The 16,716-nt window shown below is 46.5% G+C and overlaps 1 protein-coding gene across 3 annotated transcripts in view; it reads right to left on the reverse strand.

Moving 5' to 3' along the window:
* TNIK (TRAF2 and NCK interacting kinase) overlaps positions 1-16,716 on the reverse strand; it is a 157,593-nt gene that overhangs the window by 127,431 nt on the left and 13,446 nt on the right. For all 3 annotated transcript variants that reach the window (XM_065639872.1, XM_065639873.1, XM_065639875.1), the window contains exon 2: positions 2,160-2,225. In XM_065639872.1, the coding sequence (XP_065495944.1) occupies positions 2,160-2,225 (66 nt within the window). The remainder of the gene's footprint in view (positions 1-2,159; positions 2,226-16,716) is intronic.

Below are 16,716 nucleotides of genomic sequence, written 5' to 3' on the forward strand. Positions count from 1 at the left end.
TGCATCCCACTTCTGCCTCTTCCTAACTGAGATGGGTTCGGAATGGTGCTGGAATGAGGATCTAATTACAGAGGACGCTGCTCCTAGGTATGGACCACTTCTAAGGCTGTTTTAGAAGGAGCCAGAAGGTCTGTGAGTCATGAAAGTTGATCCATTTGTTTTGCTGCAAGAGATAAATACAGCGGTGGTATCTGGAGAAAATGAATCGCAGAGATCTTATTTCCACACTAGGTTTTAGGGTGGGACACCATCAACAGTTATGTATGCTTTATATCAAAGTCTCCTTCTGTTTATAGAGTGGGTGCTACTGCAAGGCTTCAGTTTAAGTGAGCTCTGAAGTCAGTCTTACTCTGAATTCATGCCTTAATACTTACTAATTTGGTTTAGACAGCAGCGTTCCCCTCATCACCATCCCGTCTGGCACTGGCACCGAGTGAATCACACCGAGGACAACTCAATTACACCAGCAAGTTAAAACAGTTAAGAGGAGGATTTTTTTTTCCTCTACCATGGAGAAAAAGGGAACACAGAAGTGTTCACCTCCCAGAAAGCCCACACTTGGACATTTCTGAGTGGTTTTTTCCCTGCTTTGAGGTAACGCACAGATGCACCGAAAGAATCAAACACGGCAAGAGGAAACCTGATCGGCAGCGCCAGCACCAGCAGATTTCCCTCTTCTGCTCTCAACAAAAACATGACGCTTTCAAAAGGCCGTTAAAGGCACATAGTTTCCACTGATTGTTAGAAATATGCACCAGTTAAAATTAGGTCATCCTCTACCATTATTTTAGCAGCTGAGAAGAAAAACAGTTCAGAAGGGAGCTCCCGTGGTGGGGAGTGCATGGTGGAAAAACAACCAACACCAGAGGGGAATGGCCCACGGGATATAACCTTGATAAGAACAGTTTTGGTACGGTTTGTTTTTATTATCTTTTTTTCTTTGTTTTTGTTTCTTATTCCAGTTCAAAAATCCACACATTTGAAACTCCAGAAGTTCCAGTTCACCTTTGGTTCACTTCAGTCCCCACATCCTCGTACCGATGGGATTAGCCTACAGCAGTAGGAGGATGGGGAAACCAGAATTCAGAACAAATACTTCCTGACAGGTAGCTTTTAAAGCACCCTTGTTTTTTGGTTCATCAGGGGCAGCTCACTGTGTTTTACCACATGACAGACAAGAGCTATGCCTTCCAAAGCAACAGCACATGAATATATTATTTTCTATAGTCAAAATAGAATATAGGCACGGCAGGTAAAGAGGATCTCTGCGTGCACATGCACACACACACGAGTACATATACATACAGAACTTATGCCCACACATACATAAGTTTTTCGAGAATGGGGCCCAGGGGAGCTATTATCTCCCAGCAGACCTGAAATATTTGGCAAATTCCTCATGCAATCATGTCGAGAAACATCTCCCCACCAATATATTAAGCACGGATAAACCCAGACTTTGAAATTATTCAATCCCTGCTCAGCCCCACAAGAATCACCCACAAAAATCCCCATCAAGACAACAAATTCTGTAAATCCCCCGAGCTAAGAGGTGTTTGGGACAGGTGATGTAATTCAGCAGAGGGTGGGCATTTTAAACATTTCTGTAAAGAAGTTCATGGGTTTACAATTCTGTTCTTCACAGCCTCCTCACTGCTCTCATCTGGAGAGCTGCTTCCAGATGTTTACAGAAATTTAAAGCAAGGTTACTGACTGCTGTATTTTTTCTACTGCATCAGGCTTCTGCCTGTGGACAGGATGGCAGCTTGCGAGCAGAGCACTAGACTGTAGCAAACTCATTTGGCAGCCTATTGCAGCCATAAACTCAGCTCTTAGAAGAGATCAAGATTTATCTATTAAAGTGCAGACTTTTCACTCCCTCCTCATCATATAATCAATAAAAAGCAACTGGGGGGACAGGAGAAAAAAAAAAAAAGGCAATTTATTTTTTAGTGACAGTTTTAGAACTAATACAAATTGCTTATTATCAGAGTTCTGTGTGCTACATGGTACTTGCACACAAGACCAAAAAGCAAGAGTTCAGTCAAGCTTCTTGTCAGGCCTGAAACAGGTCAAACCTAGCCAAGATGATGTGCTGGGATGCTCTATGTTCAATACATGGCCAAGGCAAACAGGATCACTTCAGGTGAAGCCCTTACCTTATAGACCTGCCCATAGGTACCATTTCCAACAAGCTCCACCAGTTCAAAAATTCCTGCAGGATCCTAGGAGAAAAAGGAGGAAAAAAATATGTATTTAATAAGCCATACTTACAGATTTCTGCAAAAATTCAACAAAGACAGATCAACATTTTACTGACAAATGTTTTGAGTGGTTTAAGCTTTTCCACACTAAAAGTTAGGATGAGCAAAAGTGTTACAGTGCTGGCAGCACAGCTTTGCCTAGCACTGCCCACAACTCCAGCATCTGGACTGGGAGATACTGGGCTGATGCCCATGACTGAGCGCTGACCCATTTGACTGTCATCTGCTTGAAATTCAAATGCTCAGTGTATGTTTTAAATGCAATAGCAATTATATACTATTAAAACTTAGGTCTTCTTACACATCGGCTTTAGAATAAAACAAGCTAGCTGTCACTTTTGGGTTCAAAAGATGGTTTTCCAGGTCTTTTCCTGAGGTTAGCAGCATTGGTGTTACTTGGCCTCAAGGTCGTTTTTTATTTGGTGCATTTTGGCCACTGACATCCTGGTTTGTTAACCAAGATGAGCAGACCGAGGGCAGCACTACGTGAGGACACAATGATTTGGAAAGTGTCACTGAAGAACCAAAACACATCTCCAGACTCTCCTCTGCCCGGTGCCTGCCCAGCTGGGGATGAAAGTCGCATACAAGCACACACACAAGCAGAAGCTGGAGCACACCCACCGGCACAGTTAAAAGACGATACAAGCAAAGAGGTACGAGGGAATGTGGGGAAAGAATAAACCAGCACTGCTATTTTCTCCTCTTGGTGGGTTTTCCCCTTCCAGACGCTTTAGCGATATTTCTCCGCTCCTCCTCCTTCTCCCGTACTCATCACTCCAATTTAGGATACGTGATCCTCCTGGAAGCCAGAGTTGTCCCAGCACCCCAGGGTGTGGACAACCCTGGGACCACCCAGCCCAGTCCACGGGTGACTCCAGCATCACCCATCATCTCTGCTGGATTTGGAGTCATTTTAGGTATAAAACAATGTGGCGTCCCAGTGAGCAGAGGGCTGACAGCTGTGATGCAAGACGACGCAGATGGGTTGATGAATGGCTCTGACAGGGAAAGGAGGATCAGCCAGCAGCACTCCTTGGGGGGTGGGAGAGGGACACCCACCACCGTGTTATGGACACAGAGGTTTCATTCATCACAAAGCCCCCATCAGTTCAAGATGACTTCTGTGTCCAAAAGTCAAACACTGGGTCTTTGTGAGCAGCTGAGAAGCAAAGTTCAACATATTAATAGCACCGCGAGTCAATTAATCTAAATCCTGATGTGAATGAGGCACCTTTCCACCCAGGCCAGAACGTGCGCTGCCGCACACCTGCTGGGGCTCGGCACATCTCCGTGCCAGGGTCACAGCAACCCCCTGATCACTCCCCGTACATTTAGAAACGCTGCGAGGAGAGTTGGGGTTGCTCACCCTGGACAAGAGAAGGCTCCAGAGAGACCTTATTGCGGCCTTTCCATATTTAAAAGGGGCCTATAAGAAAGATGGGGACAGACTTTTTAGCAGGTCCTGTTACAACAGGACAAGGGGTGATGGTTTTAAACTAAAGGAGGGGAGATTCAGGCTAGACATAAGGAAGAAATTTTTTTACGCTGATGGTGATGAAACACTGTCCCAGGTTGCCCAGAGAGGTGGTGGATGCCCCATCCCTGGAGACATCCCAGGCCAGGCTGGACGGGGCTCTGAGCAACCTGAGCTGGTTGAAGATGTCCCTGCTCATGGCAGGGGGTTGGACTAGATGAGCTTTGATGGTCTCTTCCAACCATAACTATTCTGCAATTCTATCATTCTGTGTGTTTCTCCATTATACACACAGCTTCTCCAGGTTGTCACGGGAAGTCCAAGCTCGCCTTTGGTGGTACCATCTGCAGCAAAGGGCAGGGAAGCTGTGCTGGAAAAGGCTTGGAGACCACTGAGGACGCATCTGCCCTGATGCAAATATACCCCAACCAACTTCAGTCAGATGCTCGGGCACCACAGGTGAAGCTGCAGCACAACAGGTTTCTAGCATGCAGCATCTCAGCTTGGTGCAGACATCCCATCGTTTTGCCTTGGGACCAGGCAGGGAAATGGTTAAAAACAGATGTGAAAGGGAACTGGGTGCACTGGGTTTCCACAAACTGGGTGAGAAAGGAGGGCGGGAAACATGGCAGCAGCTGCTGTTTAATTTTTGAGTTTCTTTCCTAAGGGTTGTTCTCTGCAGTGCTGAAACAACTCAAAGACGCTTTTCTAGTGCTACAAATAGATATATTTTTGAATATTCACTAGGAGATTAAGGCAAAAGAAAGCTGTGCCTAGGGCAGATGACTGGGAGGTTTGGAGAAACATCCAGGGAAGCAGCTGGCCATTTCTGATAAAGAAAACTGCTCTTCGCAATATGTTTTCCGACCTCTTTCCACAAATCTTGAAACCAAAGAGTACCCCTTCCCACCGTCCCAGGTCACTTCTCTCTCCTCTAACGTGTGCAAAGATCAGATGTAGTGTGGTTCCACCAGGTTTACCCAAGTCCCGCCAAGCCGGATACCTGCCTCCATGGCCACCACCCCACTTTGGCCAGGGCAGCTTTGTGCCAGCCAGAGGCAACTGGGAGGGCACTGGGAGGGCTTTCCCCCACCACTCCCACCATTCACAGCTCCCACCCGCTGAGCAATTTATCTGCTGCAGGTCTCCCCTCCATCCTGTTTCCTCTCTGCATTTTTCCAGAAGCATCGCCAAGGTAACCGGGCATCTCGCAGCATGGTTCCAAGTGATGCTTGTCTCCTGACTGCTGGTACAAGCCACCCCATCCCAGCACAGCCATGGCAACATGCCGGCAGCAAGCTCAGAGCAGGGGCTGATCCCCCTCCCGGCCACGCTGTCCTTCTCAGCCCATGCGTGGGCTTTCGGAGGGACAACGGTCCTTCCCAACAGCCACCTTTTGTGCTCACGAGTAATGCATTGTTAACCGACTTTCCAGAAAATACTCAGCAGATGAGGTGGGCAGGGAGGAAAAAAAAAAAAAAAAAAAAAATATCCCTCTTTCCGCTCGTGGACTGGCTCCTACATGGAGATGAGTGTTGCATCTTAATGGCTGCTGGGGAACAGGCTGTCCCTGGTACCAGGGGCACATCCTGCATGTTGCAGAGCCCCAGCTGAGATGCTTCAGGATGGTACCAGGGGGCAGCGACAGCAGCTCGGGCAGGCTGGAGCAGGCAGCAAGCAATGAAAACATGGAGGGGAGGCACGCTGCACGGAACCTTTTACATTAGCCAGGGGAATAGAAATCCACCCTGCAGAGCCTCAACGGGGACCAATCCAGGCCAAGCAGGGAGTAATCTCAGACCAAATATAGGCTGTGCTGCAGAGCAGGGCTCAGAGCAGCACGCTAGGCTGCACTTGGCTGGGGCTGGTCTCAAAGCTCATTACAGGCAGCTGCTGCCAGCCTGGTGCCTACCACCTTCTGCCCATGTCCTCTCCCCCTCAGAGAGGGACACGCAGTCCGTGAGGCTGTCACCCTCCTGCTACGGCAGCCTCCTCTGCCCATGCCCAGCCTGCCTTCACAAACTGCATTTATTTATTTATTTATTTTTAAATGAAAACATCTGGGCTAAATAAAAAGCCCATAAATAAAAGAAAAAAAAATGAGGCGATCTGATAATTTAGGAAAAGAAAATGCACTGTTTAAAATGAGGGGGAAAGAACCATTATTTAAGATAAACCCATGTATAATTTTCAGTTCTACCTTAGCTTCAGGCAGATAAAGACTTGTAAGGCTGTAGTAGCGCCAGGCCTATGCTGAGAGCCCTTGTACCAAGGCAGTGTCCCTCTCTCCTCCCCTGCCAGCCTGCCTGAATAAGGGAGGGGAGCAGACACACAGGCAGGGGAAAGGGCAGAGCCAAAACTCAGGGTCAGTGGGGCTGTGCTAGCATGCCGGCTCAGCTTCACCTCGTCCTTGGTCCAAAGGGGCCAGCAGCACCCATCACCCCGCACGCCAGCCCCAGGAGGGGTGGGCAGGGCAGGGACAGCCCCACAAGCCCAGGCAGGGGCTGCAGAGATGCTGGTGGACATTTGCACATCACCCACAACCAGCTACTCCTCAACCACTTCTTGCTAGGGAAAGACAGAGCTTACTTTTAGTGTAAAAAGGTAAGCTTTCTGGGGTGGTCCAGGCTCAGCACCCCAGTCTCAGAAGAACCCAGATGCAGTTTTCTCCATATGAAGGTGCCACCAGCCCCGGCACGGCCACTTACCCACCACAGCACACAAAGCCTCATTGAGGAGGACAAGTTAGTTGGAATTTGTGCCAGAAGATGTCGGAGCAAACTCAAGCATGGAGCTCTTCATAAAGCAATGAAACATTTCAACAAGAGGATCTTTCAGTTGCTCATGGGATGGGAAATGTTTTACATAGTGGCACCCGCAGCAAAGGCTGCCCAGACCCTGATGGTCCTCCAGCCAGGGACGGGCTGGCACCCAAGCTCCGCTGTGCCGAGATCTGACCCTGCTTCCACAGCTGCAGCCGGGACAGGCTCAAATTCAAGTGGGAAATTGTTATGCTCCTCACCTACCTCCCAGGAAAATCAGTGGTAGTAGTGACTCAGTGGCTAAAACCAGCCTGAGACACAGAAGAAGGCAAGAGCATCATCTTTTCCAGCAATGTCATGGAAAAAAAAAAAAAGCTCACTTTATTTCAATAAACAGTATATTTAAAACTGCTGCGTTATCAGAAAAGGGACTTCTGTATGTGGATGATAAAGCAGGATGTATCCAAATTTCAGCAACAAAACAGGCATCCCTTTTGAAGGGCTTATCGGCGTGGAGCACGCAGCAGTGGGCTCGCAGCAGGACCACGCTCCTGGTTAAAACTGCTCTGCTCTGACTAACCCAGACCTGCAGAACTAAAGCTGAAAGACATCCTCGCCTACACCATGACATCTCAACGAGTCCAAGGCACAAAAGAGCCAACACTTCGCTTGAGGAGAAGGTTTAGAGTGTAATATCTGTAAGCAGGGTTAAGTCAGCTAAGGGTTGAGGGATGCAGGTGGGTACTGGTGTTGGCTGCAGTGATCACTGAGTTATTGGATCACCAGTTAGCTGTACAAACACAAGAAGCATTTATGCACAGTCTGTATATCCAACTTGCTTGTTTTCCTTGAAGGAGCCTCATTTTTCTCCCTTCCAGCCCACACGAAAGGCACGTAACAGAAAGAGTTATGTGAGCAGACAGTGGAGAGATGCTGAGGGGAACCAAGGGGCACACCAATTAAACCACGATTGCCGTGAATGCACGGGAGGGGAAACAAGAGATCAGAGCCTCTATAATCATTGCGCACTTAGTCCCCCAATTCTGAGCAGCTAATGACAACTTCCAGCTAAAGATCATGGAGATAACCAGTCATTAAGCAAATGTTACAACCCTAGAGAAGGAAAACACACTGCGTAACTGGAGGCAGCACACTGTTATGGGTCAGTAAGAGAGGAGCATCCCCAGGCACTAGTTAGCTGAAGCAACTCCATGGCACTAGGAGAATTTTTTTAATCTCCACTCAGAATAAAGCCCATGCAACTAACATTTCCAAACATCAGGATTTTATGAGCCTCTGCCGTAATAAAACAGCCTCAATGGGAGATCCAATTAAACTGATCACGCATCCTCAAGAACCCAAGCAGGCTTGCAAAGCCATTTATTCACAGCCCTCCACAGCAGACCAGTGAGCTTCACCTGTGAGCAGGTGCCTGTGCTTAGGCAAGTCCTGGCAGTCACAAGGAGACATTTTGGCACTGGGAAGCACCAAAGGGTCATTCTCACCGAGCAGTTGGCTCTCATAAATTAATGGCAATGCTATGGCATGGGAAAAGCTTGCGTGTACAGGAGAGCCACAATCCCACCCAGCATCACGTGGCTCGGCACGACAGCTGCAGGCAGCACTCTTGACACAAGCGGTTGTCCTGAGATCGAGTATTCTAACCCCTAACAAGCTCCAACCAAGAGAGGAAGCTCATTAATTCAGTGTGTGAGAAAGGCTTTGTGAGGAACGCGAGACAGAAAAGCCCTTCAGCAATTCAATATGTAAAACTGTCATCAGGGTGATGTATTTCTGCTTATGCAAAACAACGCTATGAGGAACAAGTATAAGGATCAAGCCTTAAGTTCATATAATACATACCCATCCAGATTTTGTTTCCCAAGGCCAAATGCCTGAGCTGGGCCACGCTCTGTGAAGCCATCCTTGATGTTAACTAAGTCCAAAGCTCTGTAGAGAGCCATACACATTTCCCAAGCATCACGACCTGAGTAACCTCAAGCTCTAAGAAGTCAACTGCTATTCCTTCTGAAGACGCATCAACTCACCCATTTTGCCATACTTTTTATACTGGTTTCTACAGTGGGAATTGAAGCACTTGTATGATTTGACAAAACAAGGTCGAGATCACCTTGGGCAAGCTACCCCAAATGGCATGTAGTTCAGAGAAAAATGGAGGGGTTTGAGGAGTACTTGAAGACTCAGTTGCTTTTTAGTAATCAACTAGTTGTCTCCATCTCCAGGGCACTTCTAGTTAACAGTCCTGTAACAGGTAGATGCACTGCACGAGCCAGGAGAGGATCACTAATACAGCTGCAGACAAGAGCAAAGCAGGAAAGCAAAAGCCAAGGCAACAAAAAAATATTGATCGAATTACTGGAAACTTCCAGAAAAAGAAGCTGGGGACACTACCTTTTTGAGCTTTAAATGCTGACTTCCCATCACACACACATAACCCTAAGCCTGCCCATTAATTAAAGCAGTGCAAAAACCACCTCAACAGGCTGCACAGTTTTTTTTTTTGAGCTATTTCGCTTTGGTATAAGCCAAGCAATGAGGTAGAACCATGCTGGACTACTGGATGCTATTCAGTCCTCATGGGGATTACTTAATCTCACGTCTTCTTCTAGCTTTGGTACTTTTCCCCTCCTTCGCCCACCCATCCAGAGACTCACAAGACAAGCTACCATCAGTGCCATCTACCACTGCACCTCCTGCCTACTCAAGCAATACAAGCTGCTCTACTTGGAAGAGTAATAAGGAACTCACCGAGGGTTTTGTTTTCATGTTGAAGAAGCAGTTTGTCCTCCCTCACCCCCACCCAGCTCTGTATCTTAAGCAAAGATGTTAGCCAAGAAACGACACTCCTGTACAGCATAAGAAAAGCTGTTGTGAAGACTACATTATTAACAGGAGAAAAATTTCTTCACTTGACAGCTGAGAGAAACCTGTTTACAAATCTATTTGAACTATTTCTCTTCAGCATCCCACAAGGAGCCATTCCTCTAGCCCCTACTGAGACTCACTTCTGTGTTCTGCCCATCTCCTCCCCCTAAACCATAAATCAGGTCTCCTGGGTCTCCAACACTTCTCTCCTTGGCTTCTCGCTGCAGTAAAGCTCCAGCCACCATATGTGCATCTCTTTCCAAAATGTTAAGACCTGCCAATAGTTGGCAACAGTAAAATTAAATAAGAACTAATCACCACATTGGGGTTTTCAGTCAATAAAGTTGAATTACTTCTTCAACTATTACCTGTTCAATTTAAGACGTGAGTGTGGATTTGTAGCCACCAGCCAGCAAAGCCATAGCCAACACCACTACTGAAGGAAGGAAAAAAATCCCCCATGCACATAGGCAGGCCAGTCCGACTTGGTCCCACCAAGGCCAAGCCAATGAAGTTACAATATATTGACCTATTCCAGATTTCCTAGCACTTGCACACAGAAAATTACAGTTCTTCTGACCTAGTTTCTCCTTCCTACTAAGTTCAACAGAAGAAGCAGCCATTCTGTACACCTTCTACAAATTTGAAACATGGGAGATCCAAGCTGATAAGGAACATGTACAGACCTGGAAACAGATTTACCAAACCCAGATGATGCATTTGTACCACTGCAGACAGTGGGTCCCACAGCCCAAGATGCAGCAGTGATACCAGTAGAGGACAACAATGACTACGCTGATATATTTAAAGCTAGCCTTCCCCCAACAGGGCATGCTGGAAAAGGAATCCACAAGCTACACACTTAAACTAACCAAAACAAGAAGGGTCCAAGCCTCCTCTCCATTCCTTCAAAAGCCTGACCTAAGCATTGCTAGTAACAAGGTGATTCCATCTCCTTCTTATGTCACTCAAGCAAGAGTTTGGACTTGAAGCTAATGAAGATCAACATCTTGCCTCCGTGAGTCTCACTACAGTAAGATGCTGACTGAGATATTCAATATTCCTTAAGGCAACACAATTCTACTTATTCTTCATTTGAAGTTGGACTCCTTCCAAATCACACAACACTAGGTAATTTTTAAAGCTCTACAGCACATCCCACAGATCCTCAGGAAGGTCTCCATGAATTGTTTGCAGTTGTATGATAAGCCCTCCTTCCAGTTCACAGAAGACTGCTCATCTAGAAGAGTTAGAAGTCAATCAGCCCAAAAGCACTACTGCTAAGTGAACCCCAAGGTTTTCAATGCCGTGTTAGATGAATGCAGCCCCAGTGCAATCAGCTACTTCAACATATGCCTAATTCAGGCACACAACTTCAACAGGACAATATATAAAAGGCTTGGCTCAGTGTCTCTAAAAAGCTACAGTGCCAATTATAAATCATATCTATAGTCCCCAGAAGATCTGAAGTCACTACTAGCATTGTACCACACTTCTTTGGATGCAGACATCAATTAGAGCACAGCAGCTGGACACTATCCTCACTGGAAGTCACTTATCTGCAGTTTCAGACCAGTATGATATTATTCCTAAATGTTTAGATCTCATCCCTCTGAGAAAGAGTTTCACCTCAGCCAGCAAATGTTTGCATCAAGCTGAAATTGCTACCTACTAGTAAATGCTGTCAAAGGTTTATGGGCTCTCAGAGGAGCTGGTTTAATTACTTACCAAAGCAGCTGTTTCAGGAACTACAGCCTCTTAACACACCACTCCTAAAGGCACACTTTAAAACACAAAGTTGCTGCCAAGCTCATACCAAAAGCAGAGCCCTCTCTCGCATGCGGCCAAACATTCAGCCTCCAACAGCAGGTCACGTTTGCGGTTTGCTCTGTGGATGTGACAGCTCAGAAGCCAGTTTGCACCTTTCCAAGTCACTGCAGACCAGATGCCCCAGCTTCTGCAGCCCTCGCAGGAGGCTGACGAGGTTGGCCATCTGGGATTGTCTTTGTCAAGAAAAGGTGGCCTTGCTCCTTCCTTGTAGGGAGAGTTCTGGCCTTAAAGTGGAACAACATCTCACTTCCAGATGCATTTAGGAGCAAAAAAAGCAAAGCGATCTCAAAACCCTTTGCTTTTTAAAACTACGATGGTTTTGCACCTCTGTGTCTGGTTTTAAGTTATAGCTGAGGACGTGGGCTGAGCTGACCAAGGAAAAGTTGACGGGGGTGAAATGGTTGTGTCATTGTGGCACCAACAGCCTATAGACACAGTCCTCAACAGCAGGGATCTGTGCAACAACCAACATAAACTCTGGGCATGTATGCACACACACCAAGGAGCCTCAGAGAAACTTAAAGCCAAGGGAGAGATGAGAAGGCATCTGGAGCAGAGTTGTGACCATTCATATTCACCCAGGAGCAGCTGATCATAGAATGTCCTGAGTTGGAATGGACCCACAAGGATCATCAAATCCAACTCCTGTCCCTGCACAGGACAACCCCAAAACTCACACCATGTGCCTGATTAGCATTACAGCCAAAGATACCACACCTGGGAGGGCTTGGTCTTGTGGGGCTGCTGGGAACCCTTCAAGCCATTTGAACAGGGCAGGAGCAGGAGTTACACACTGGTCTTAAGAGAGTCGATGTGGGTAGAGAGCCTGGCCCATCAGAAATCACTGCATCCCAGTTTAAAGTGATTGCCATTACTTTGTAATATTTTGTTGAAAACAAAGCAGAGTCCCTATATACATGCCTGGAGAAACATCACCTCCCTACATACGTGTCTGAAGAAACATCACCTCCCTACTGGATTCAGTCGAGTTTCTCACATCAGTCCAGTTTTCACAGCTCATCTGGAGATGGAGTTATCTGCTGGTTTAGTGATTTTTTCGAAGAGTTTACCCACAGCCTGTCGCTTTTCATCAGCTCCTTATGGTTGGTTCTGCAAGGGCTGGTTAGCAGGAGGGGACCAGAAAACCCTCCAGTAGCAAGTTTCAAAAAAGGAAAATATGGGGCGCAAATTACATTTAATTATTAAGCAATCAACTAATTGCAGAACTCTGCAAGATGCAGCCAATAGACTTTAAAAAACCCCACAACTATACTGAACAAGCTCCCAAAACCACGCATTATAAACACATCTTACAGATATATTTCTTGACAAAGCAGCAAAATTATTTAAAATAATATCAAATACATGTTAATTTGTGTGTTTTGTACCTGGAAAGACCTTCTCACCCAAGAGTTAAGAAGTTGCTGTGAAGGAGGAGGGAAGGCTTCTCACCTTTTTCCTACATTTCACAGGCTGCCTCCAGTAATACCAGATTCAGAAGGGAGTCAGGAGGTTTGGTCTCGACAAATGCTCACTTAAACCAGGGGGAGGGGAAACAAGATCTCACAGCAAAAAGCTCCTGCCTGATGCATTAAAAAAAAAAAAAAAAAAAAAAGCAGCTACCCTGAAAGTCAGAGACAATCCATAGTTGCTGAAATTACCTGCAATACCTTTTTGCCAGGTTTTAAAGTATTTCCCACAGCAAGACTTCTGTATTTCTTGGTGGCTTCTGACGTTGTGAAACACTCTTATAAATTCAGGGAGATGCTTTTTATTTCAAATCCCAATGCCCTAAACTTGGGAGGGGGGGGGGCAAGGATTATTTAGTTTAGTTCATGTGACATATGCATTACAATAGTATTTCACCTACAACAAAGCAGAAGGACCTTTCTCACACAGGCGTCCTGGGAAGATGCGCTGGTTTTGCTTTGCGAGTCACCATAAATCCAACCACCACCTTTTGCTTTATGGGACCAGTTGAGCTCCCTATCAAATGACAGCCCCATGACACCTCCCCACCTGGGTCACTCTGCCACCTCTAGTCCCTGGAGCCAGCCAGGACATTAATTGGCCTCTGCTCAGCATAATGCTCTTTGCTAGAGCTCCAGGGCTTTTTTATCAGCTCACACAAGTAGGCTGGAAACAGGAACACAACATGCACACAGCAGCAAAGCAAGCCCTGTAAGACCACAGGAAGCAGCCTGCTGAAGACCAGTACAAAATGCAAAAACAAAGCAGGTAACAGAGAAATCCCACCTGGCAGTAGACCAAGCCCTCCTGCAGGCACAAGGTGGTTGAGGAGCCCATTATCCACCAGCCACCCATGCCCAGGGTCCTTCCCCATGTTCAGGTATGGGGTCAGGTCAGCTCTTCAGGTTCACCTTCTCCAACCCAAGAGAGACAACTGCACACTCCCAAGCAGGTTTGGCCCACAGGCATAAGTGGTGAGATTAATCACGTGGGTGTAGAGATGTGAAAAGGGGTCGGGAAACATTCGTAACTGCTTCTAAATTAATTGCCATTATTGTTATTTGATTTGCTAAACCCTCCAGGGCTAGAGTTTATTTTAGAAAACTATGAACACATCAGATTAATCAACTTAAAATAAATGGGCTAGATTTATTTATTTCTGCTGTATCTACTCTTTAAGCTTGGCGAGTCACCGCATTCTTTCCATCCTATGAAAGAAAAAACAGGGGGTTTGTTTTATTATTATTTTAAAGGAACCTCTACAAAGCTTTCTGAGTTTAAATCACAGCAAAGGTATGTTGTGAAGGAGGACAAGTGCAAGGCTGGAGCTGGTTTCCACACACACAAACCCCGGCTCTGCACTGGGAGCCCACCCGGAGAGCCTCAACACAGAGTCCAAGCAAATCAGATCCATTCCACAATATTTTAGACATCCAGAGAGCTGAAAGATACCCTACCCCACAGCAAAGCCCGATGAGCAAACACAACAGGGGCCATCACAGTGCGAGACACCCAGTCCCAGCCACACTTCCTGCAGAAAAGTCCTGCCAACGAGGGAGAAGTTTAATCTTCTCTAGCCAGATTTCACTGCTCCTGGATCCTCTGGAAGCTGGGTCAGCATCCTTCCCCCCTCCTAATCCCCTGCCCTCAGCTTTAGCAACACAGCGATGCCTCTGCCAGCAAACTAAAAAGAGAAGTCCTCGCACACTATGCTGAAGAAAATTAATCTTGTGTTCCACAGAATATTAAGTGGATTACATCTACAGCCTCCAAGGAGAAAAATGTTGATTTCCATGTATCTTGTGCTATTATTCACCTCTATTAGTTTTTCTACGAGCATAACGTTAGTCATGATAATTTCCCATTATTCAGTGCAAAGCTCAACTGGCTCTGATCAAGCAACAAGAGCAAGAGTGGGACCTCTCAGTGGCCACCAAGAAGGGATGAAGATCAAACCACTGTGGCTCTGCTGCTGCACGGGACAATGTTCAAGGTGAAGAACAAAACCGGCTTCATGGTAGGATCACCCTAGAACATCAGTGAGTCCTTGTAAAGACAACAGAATAGCACAGAACCTTTAAAAGAAAATTGCTAACATCACTTGAAAGGTGCTGTTAAACAAGTGGCCAGAGGTGCCATACAGCAAATATGGAGAGATGGACATTTCTGACCCCTGGGGAATCACAGGGAAACAAAAAACAAAGCCAAACCCAAACAAACATAAAAACCTCACAACACTTGAGGTGCCAGATCTCACACCCAGAAGGAAGCCCCGACCCCAAGCCAAGGAGGGACAACACCTCCACAAGGTGATGCCCACCATGCCTGGGAGGACCAGCTCCCCACCCATGGGCACCCCAGCCACCACCAGCACCTTCCTCAGCACCCTCACCAGCACAGAGTCCCTGCTCCCTCTTCCCTGCCTTCTGGGTAACCATTCAAACCATCGCAAAATGCCACCAGCTGACTTACTAGAGTTTTACGCTTTCTTTGCAGAGGTGTTAATGACTCTAAAAAAGCACCAGGCTTAGATAAGCAGCTTTAATATCATTTAAATGCATACCATTAGGAGAAACTGAGAGCGCTTGCAAGGGCCAGATTCTCGGAGGGCGGCACATCCATTGAAGCTGCTGCTTGTGTGAGAGGAGTGTAAATTACTCAGCACGGAGTAAGCAAGATCAAAGCCACTCCAAAAGGATGCAACCCACTGACAGTGATGTAAACTCAGCCCAAGCTTTCCTGAATACTTCGCAAGCAGGCTGATGAGTTTAAAAGGCCAAAAGGAGCATTTTGATGATGCTGCACAAAGTAAGGAAGGGAAAAATCTCAGGACATGCTTCTTTCTAGACACGATACACGACCAAGAACTCAGCCCCAGCTTGATGCATAGAGAGATTCACACTTTCCATTTACATCTCACTGGTTTGGGCAAGCAGCTGTAATTCCCAGGCTCCATCCCCTTTTTTATAGTTCCTAGAATAATTTCAATTCTACAAAATAAACGTCAGAGCTGATAAGAAAAGCCTTATCGGATGAAGTAACTTACAGCTTCCCACATGGGCAAGACAAAGAGCTAATGGCTACAGAGACAGATAAGGGTGCTCCTAACCAGAAATCAAATCCATGTAAGAGTTTCAGCAACACCACGCTGTCTCAGAAAGTACAATAAATGGCACAACAAACTCTGCCAGACCACCCTAAATCCTCAGAGAGCTGTCTGTGGCACCCAGCAGACAGGACCACCTCATCCCACCCAGGTGCCCATCACCATCTCTCCTGGTCAGAGGCGGGGGCAGCTGCTGCAGCTTTATAATAAGCAGAGCTACCTCACAGCTCCGGGCTACAGCCAAGAAGACAAATTACTGCAAGACCAAGATGCCCTTGTAGCCTGTTTCCTTTCTGAAGACCTGATGTATTGGAAAGGAATATTTGATCATGCTGGGAAACCAGTTCAGCCAGTGTTTCCCCAGACTGCAAGTGCTCTGAAGCCAGGACAGAGTATTTGGTTGGGGTGACACTGAGTACTGTGCTACTACAGTTCACACTGTAAGAAAATTCAGAGCTCTGCAACTGGATCCATCAAGAACATCAACACTCAGACATAAAGTTAACCCCATTAACTTTGGCATCTATCCCGGGGGCCAAACAAACTCCAGCACTGTGATCCAGATCGTTCAGTAATATTGAAACTCACGGCAGGCTGCCGGCAGCACCGTCGTACCTTGAGTTCCCCACATCACTTGCTTCTGAAACAGAGATGCAGGATGCGATCCTCACCACTGAGCCCTTCCAAGAACTCTAACCTGTTGGGTATTATCTCCCCATCTGACTTCCCTCCTGAAAATTGACACCTGCAAGTTATTTCCCTTCCCTCAATGTCTCAAACCTCACTCTGTGCTGGCAAGTATACAAGAAAAGCATTTATTCAAAGGAATTTGCTCATCAAGTCTTGCAGGCACCAAAACCACACATTATCTAATCTTAAGAGAGCATAGCTTAATGACTACAACATGGGATGAGAGGCCAG

This window comes from Caloenas nicobarica, chromosome 8, assembly GCF_036013445.1.
Source record: "Caloenas nicobarica isolate bCalNic1 chromosome 8, bCalNic1.hap1, whole genome shotgun sequence".
Classification (NCBI taxonomy): Eukaryota; Metazoa; Chordata; class Aves; order Columbiformes; family Columbidae; genus Caloenas; species Caloenas nicobarica.